This window comes from Monocercomonoides exilis (assembly GCF_001643675.1).
Source record: "Monocercomonoides exilis strain PA203 chromosome Unknown scaffold3-2548433, whole genome shotgun sequence".
Taxonomy (NCBI): Eukaryota; Preaxostyla; order Oxymonadida; family Polymastigidae; genus Monocercomonoides; species Monocercomonoides exilis.
In genome coordinates, this window is record NW_027150548.1 from 1678754 (window position 1) to 1685888 (window position 7135).

Sequence of the window (7135 nt, forward strand, 5' to 3'; positions counted from 1 at the left end):
TTCCTCTTTCTCTTCCCCTTCCCCCCTCCATATCCATCACCAATCCCATCCTCACCTCCAAATCCACCTCAATCTCCATCTCTCAAACACCCTCTTCTCCAACATCTCATCTCCTCAATCCCCTCTATCACTTCCATCCCTTCCCTCACACTCACTCAATTCATTCACCTCAACCACTTCTTCCTCTTCTTCCTCTTCCAACAACACCAACACCAATACAATCCCCTCTTTCTCCCTTCATTCATCCCTCTCCATCTACTCATCCCTCTTCCTCCACACCCACAACCCCATCGATGGAGCCATCCTCCCCAACCTCAACAGTCCATCCACCTCTCTCTCTGCCTTCAACGCCTCTTTTCTTCACCAAACACGCTCTTCACCAAATGCTCCTGTTGAACACATTGGAAATGAAACTCACAGAAAATCACCTGGAAGATTGACTTCATTCGATGTAAACAGCCATCGCTTCGAATGGTGCATATGGGAAGATTCAACTGGTGGATCTTCAGCAGGTGGTGCACTTTTTGTAAACAAAGCAAATGCCAACCTCACAATCACTTCTTGTTCGTTCAACAATTGTTCAACAAATGATCATGGTGGAGCGTTATATTGTGGATATTTGTTAAAAATTGATATCACAAAATCCAATTTCACGAGTTGTTCAGCTGCTCATGGAGGAGCAAATTGCATCAGGTATCCGCAAACTAATTCTGTTTGGACATTCTCAGAAAACAGAGTGGAAAGTTGTTCAATCACAAACTGGTGCGGAACTGGCTGGTATTTCTTGCTAAACGACTTGTCTGCATCTGGTCAATTCCTGTTCACCAAATGCAAGTGTATTGCAAATTCAGGTGGCGATTCTGCTGGTTCTCTCACATTTAATTATCCTCCACAAAATAAGCCAAATCAATTTTTGATTAATGATTGCCAGTTCATAATCAATAAATTGACATCAACTTCAACTTCATGGGGAGGAGCTGCGCTGTGTTGCACAAACACCTTCACTTGGATGAGCGGGTTCAAATTCATCACATTTTGTTTCTTTGATGGTAATTCAGCAGAAAATGGTAGAGGAAACGATGTGTTTTTCAATGGCAGCAGCATCACCCAATCCCCATTCAATCAGTGCGGCTCAACAACAGAATCAAAAAGAGTCTGGAATCAAGGAACTGCTGATAATGTTGAGTTCAACAGATGGCTCCCTCTCATTTTCTCTCTCTCCATTTTCCCCTCTCCTTGTATTCTCTCTTTTCTCTCGAATTTGATATATTTGATATCTTCTGAATTTCATCATTTTGCTTGCTGTTCCTCTTCTCAAATTTAACCTCTGCTTACCCAAATATTTATCTTCTCAAATTCAACTTCCAACTCAAATTTCGAATCTACACACCTTCTTCCTTTCTTCCAAAAATATCTTCAATCTTCTCAATCTCATTTCCATCTTGCATGAACCCTTGATCAAGATTTTCTTTTCTTTCTCTTCATTTTCCAATCTATTTTCTGCTAATTTTAATTTGTAATTTTTTTCCTTCGGCTGAATAATTTCTTCGTTTCTTAATTTTGATCTTAATCCCTGAAGCTGATGCAATTGATGGAGAATTCAAGACAGATGAAGAATATGTTGAGGAAATTGTTGTGTTATATGTTGTTAATGTATTTGAAGCAGTAAGAAGAAGAAGAAGAAGAGAAATGAATTAATGAGATTATTGAAGGCAGAGAATTGTGAAGGCAGGGAATTGAGAAGGCAGGGAATTGAGAAGGCAGGGAATTGAGAAGGCAGATGATAACAAACAAAAATGAAAATGTTCGCAAAAGCTGATCTTTTCTTGTCTTTCATCTTTTCTTGTCTTTCCTCTTTTATTTTTGCGTTCTTCTGACAAATAAAATCCTTCTATTCATCCCTCTTCCTCCACGCCCACAATCCCATCGATGGCGCCATTCTCCCCAACCTCAATAGCCCCTCCACTTCTCTCTCTGCCTTCAATGCTTCTTTCCTTCACCAAACTCGATCTTCATCAAATGCTGCTGTTGTATATGAAGGAAATGAAACTCACAGAAAATCACCTGGAAGATTGACTTCATTCGATGTAAACAGCCATCGCTTTGAGTGGTGCGAATGGAAAGATTCAAATGGAGGAAGTGATTGGGGTGGAGCTCTTAAAGTTAATTGCACAAATGCCAATCTCGCTATCACTTCTTGTTCGTTCAATAAATGTACATCAAGCAATGGTGAAGGAGGAGCAATATTCTGTCAATATTTGTTACAAATCAGCATCACAAAATCGAATTTTACAAATTGCCAGGCGAGACATGGAGGCGCTGTGGAAATATGGAATCCACAATCTTATTCTGTTTGGACATTCTCAGAAAACAACGTTGAAAGTAGCTCAATAACATATTGGTGCGGAACTGGCTGGTATTTTTATATTGGTGCTTTTCCATCAAACGGCCAATTCCTGTTCACAAAATGCAAGTGCATTGCCAATTCTGGTGGTGATTCTGCTGGTTCTCTCACTTTTCAAAATCCACCAAGCAATAAGCCAAGTCAATTTATTGTAAATGATTGCCAGTTTATAAATAACAAATTAACTGCCTCTGTCAAATATGGAGGTGCTGCAATTTTCTTCAATTCAACTTATTCCTGGATGAGTGGAAATAAATTCATCACATTCTGTTTCTTTGATGGCAACACTGCCAAAAATGGCAGGGGAAATGATGTGTTCTTCAGTGGCAATGCCATTACTCAATCTCCGTTTGAGAATTGTGGATCAACAACTCCAACAAAAAGAGTGTATAATAACAATACAGCTGAAAACGCTGAATATAATAGCTGGCTCCCCCTCATTGCCCAGAACAAAATCGTTTCTAACAGCGGAACTGATGTCGATGTCTGTGGCAGGCCCCAACAGACCCCATGCGCCACCATCGAGTATGCCCTCACTGGCTTCATTTCCCTCCTCCAAGACGCCTCTCTCACCCTCCTCACCTCAATATTTGTTCCAACTCAAACACTAACCTTCAGCGCGGTTGACACAAAAATCACTGGAAATGGCACAACTGCCACCATCATCGCCTCCAGTGGCATTCCTCAACCACAAAACTCACATTCACACTCATCACAATCAACATCATCATTTTCTTCATTTTCATCGTCATATTCATCATATTCATCTGCATCTTCTTCACCAGATCCATCTGCCTCGTCTGCCCTCTTCCAACAGACACAGGGCTCCCTCACAGTCTCTGCCCTCGCCATCGCCCACAACTCCTCAAATCAAATCACTCCCATCCTCTTCCACCTCTCCGGTAACTCCCCTTCCCTCAATCTCAACACAACCACCATCACCGGAACAACCTCCATAACAATAAAAACTCCCCTCTTCTTCCTCACTGCTGGCTCCCTCTCCCTCAACCACACAGCAATCACCAGTCTCACCCTCAACAGCCAGAGCATCTTCCACCTCACCTCCCTCACAACACCCCTCACTCTCAACTCCTCCAACATCACCCACATCACCTCCACAGCCACTCCAGCCAGCTGTGCCCTCTCCTCTGCCACCTCCCCTGCCCTCTCCCTTTCCCTCGCCAACTGCACCATCACCAACATCGACTCAGCTCCGCAAAACCAACAGACTGCCACCAATGGCGGATGCATCTCATTCGCCTCATCTGCCCCTGCCAACTCATTTTCTGTGAGTGACACAAATTTCTCCACCTGCTCTGTGAGCGAGGATACAAGTTCTGGAGGAAGAGGCGGTGCTCTCATGATCGAGTACAACGATGATTCAGAAGTGTCATCCACAACCTTTTCCATCACCAATATCGTGTTTTCAGCCAACAAGGCCAGTGTCGGAAGAGATATGTATTTTGTGTGTGAATCCCTTGTCGCTTCTGTGAACGAGTCTTCCTTCGCCTTCATGGGAAACATCACTCAGAAAGACAACTCGGCTGTTGGACATGACAGAACAGAAGCATTCGGTGATTGGAATATCGATTTGTTTATATTTCTCAACGAGCACACAGCTGACAATGAATATGCGAATGATCATCTTGGCATCAAAGCAATGAATTGCTGGCTATCAAAGATGCCCTTCAAGAGCACACGCAATGCGATGTGTCTTCTGGAGAAGGTGCAGATCATAAGGCAGAAATCATTTCATCAGCTGACTTGTCGGTGAATTTATGTGCAAAAGAAGGCAAAGTCGAAGAAAGATGGGGAGATGGCACACAAAATAGAAGAAAATATCTTATATGTGCATTTGATGAAATCAACATTGCTTGTCGGGCATTTATTCTCTTCTTTCATAGAATTATCCATTAAATTTGCCTTTTCAAATAAATATGTTTCCCTCATCGTTTCATCTTCTCCGACATATTGAAGGCGTGTGACGTTGTGCAACCTGCCGAACGCTATTTTTGAGCTCATTCATTTCATAAAAGAATTGCTCTAATACTCTTTCTTTTTAATCTGCGCCTCTTTCAGCTTCCAAATAAAAAAAGGCAAAATCGTCCTCCTTTTTCGATTGCAAGTCTGCTGCTCTGCTTTTCTTGATTCGAAATCATATCTATTCTTATTTAATTTCGGCTTACCTTCCATCTTAGAATAAATATTAATCTTGGCTTTCTGAAAAAAGGTATAGGCAAGTTTTGGACTTGAATTTGAGGAAAGTTGAGCAATTTAAAAATTGCAATATTTTTGTTTCTCCTTGAAGAAGGCGTTGAAGAAGAACAGAACAAGAATTAAAAGACTGATTTTGGCCCAAATAGACTTTTTATCACAAATAACTTGAATGGAAATATAAATTATACAGTTTTTGATATGTTGAGAGGAGGAAATGCAAATGAAACAATTTTTGGCTCATGCGGTATTTCTACTGACAGAAAATGCATAAATGTTTCCGAATGAGGATGCTCTGCCAAAATGTCAAGCGAGAGGGAGCGGCAAAATAGTCAAAGATCGATGAACAAGACGAACAAGACGAACAAGACGAATAAGACGAATAAGACGAAGACGAAGACGAAGACGAAGAAGAAACTATAGGATTTGAAGAAGATGAAGGAAATAATGAGGAAGAAGAAGAGATAATTGAGAGATGAACAATCAGTCAAATAACATTTCTGAAGAAGATGATGAAAACGACTTGTTTGATGCTGTCAGTTGGTTAAATGTCACATTTGATAAGTTGACTTAGGAAGTGATAAAAAACCCCAATCACATATAATATTGGCCAATTAGCATTTATTTGCCAATGAAGATTGATATCCTCAGTTCATTGGCAAACTTTGTGTGGTTTCATTGCCTTTCTCTTCAAAAACAGAAAAATAATGGCGTTTGTTGGTTGGCTCTGAAAATACAAAAGGCATCAAAAGAAGATGAATACGAAGATGAAGAGGAAAAGGAAGAAGTTGAATAAGGTGAAGAATATGATGCAGAAGAAGATTGTTCTGCTTGTTTTGATATTGATGGTGATGAATGAGATGACAAAGACGAAGAAGAAGAATGAGAAGAAGGCGAAGAAGGAATGTTTTGCACAGAATTTGTCCGTCTGAGAAATTGAAGCTTTTGAATTGCATTTCTCCGAATGAGAATGTTCTCATTGGCTTATTTTGGAATTCATGGGAAAACTATGATGGTTGAAGGAATTAAACAGCAAGGAAAAGAGGCAGACATTGAAGGAAGATTATGAAGTTGAAAAAATAGTTGAAGGAGTTGAAAAGAAATAATAAGAAAAAGATGATGATGAGGAGGAAGAAGAAGATAAAAAAGAGGAAAAAAATTAAGAAGAAGAAGAAGAAGAAGAAGAAGAAGAAGAAGACGAAGAAGACGAAGAAGACGAAGAAGACGAAGAAGACGAAGAAGACGAAGAAGACGAAGAAGACGACGAAGACGACGAAGAAGAAGAAGCAAAAGTAGTTCAGTTGATGATTGAAGGAGGTGTGGATGGAGTGGAAGAAAACAAAGGAGTTTCTTTGAGATGCGAAGGAGTTGTAACAAACGACTCTGGGAAAAAGTTGATTGGCGTGTGCTCATCAATCGTTGATTCCGTTGAAGAAGATGCTGCACAGTTTGGAAAGTCTGTTAATGTGGAAGAAGGCGAAGAAGAAAAGGAAGAAAATGATGATGATCATGATAATGAAAATATGAAAAAGTCGAATATGCCAAATCATATTCAATCTCATTCTATCACATTCAATCCTGCTCTGTGTGTGTGTGTGTGACTGCCACAGCATGTCGAGCAGCTTCAGTTGCCTCATCTGAAATCCCACAACCAGCAGTCGACAGCAACAAGACACCAAACAGCACAACAAATTGTCCCTCCTCTCCTTTCCTCTCCTGAGTCTGTCAACACATTCACCCAGCCACAAGCAGATTGTCTTCCTCATTCCCAGCGTTCAGAAACAGCCTGCTCCTCTCCCACAAAAAAAAAAACTGCACCCAGCCAACCTGCTGCTCCAATCACATTCAGACAATTCAAATGTTCACAAGAAAATAATATCAATCGCTTCGCGTTCCAATTCCGAGCAGCTCTCCTCAAAAAATGCTTGTTCCATCATCTCCTGCAGCTCCTGCGCTGAAGACTCGCGCCCAATCCAAAACTCGTCTGAATCCTGCAATTAATTCGCATCTCCTGCTGCTTCAGGCGCTTCTCCCCGGCTGCCCATCGCTTCCTCTCAGCAGCAGCGTCTTCCCCATTTTTTGAGGCATTTCCCCTTCAGCAAGAAGATTTTTGATGCTATCACCAAAGCCTGCCTCAGCCACAATCAGCAAATCTCACTCAATCGAGGCCGACTGGCCAAAAGCAGCAAAACAAGCTCCAGAAAACATAGCACAGAACAAAACCAAACTCTCTCCAGATTGCACTCAAAATGCATCGCTTCTCCAATGACAAGCAAAATCGCCCCAACAAAATTAGCCTTCCTGCCTGAAACGTCCCATCCAGCCTCAAACATTCGCTGATCGCCATCCAAAAATAAAAAAAGAAAAGAAAAGAAATTGTTGCATTTCTCCGCTTCTTCCCATCGCACACTCCAAAAAGTTGCTTTTCTCGCTCATCTGCCCCTCCTTCCCCATTTTGTTTGCTTGCTTGTTTGGCCTCTCAATCCATGCTGCCCCTCTTTCCTCGTATTTTCTTCT

The 7135-nt window shown here is 41.3% G+C and overlaps 1 protein-coding gene across 1 annotated transcript; it reads right to left on the reverse strand.

The window, feature by feature from the left end:
• Positions 1–3274: 3274 nt before the first annotated feature.
• MONOS_16978 (uncharacterized protein) lies at positions 3275–3928 on the reverse strand (the record flags this gene model as incomplete). The annotated part of the gene is made up of 1 exon (XM_067869857.1): positions 3275–3928. The coding sequence occupies one exon, from the start codon at positions 3926–3928 to the stop codon at positions 3275–3277; it is 654 nt and encodes a 217-aa protein (XP_067735360.1).
• Between the last annotated feature and the right edge of the window lie 3207 nt (positions 3929–7135).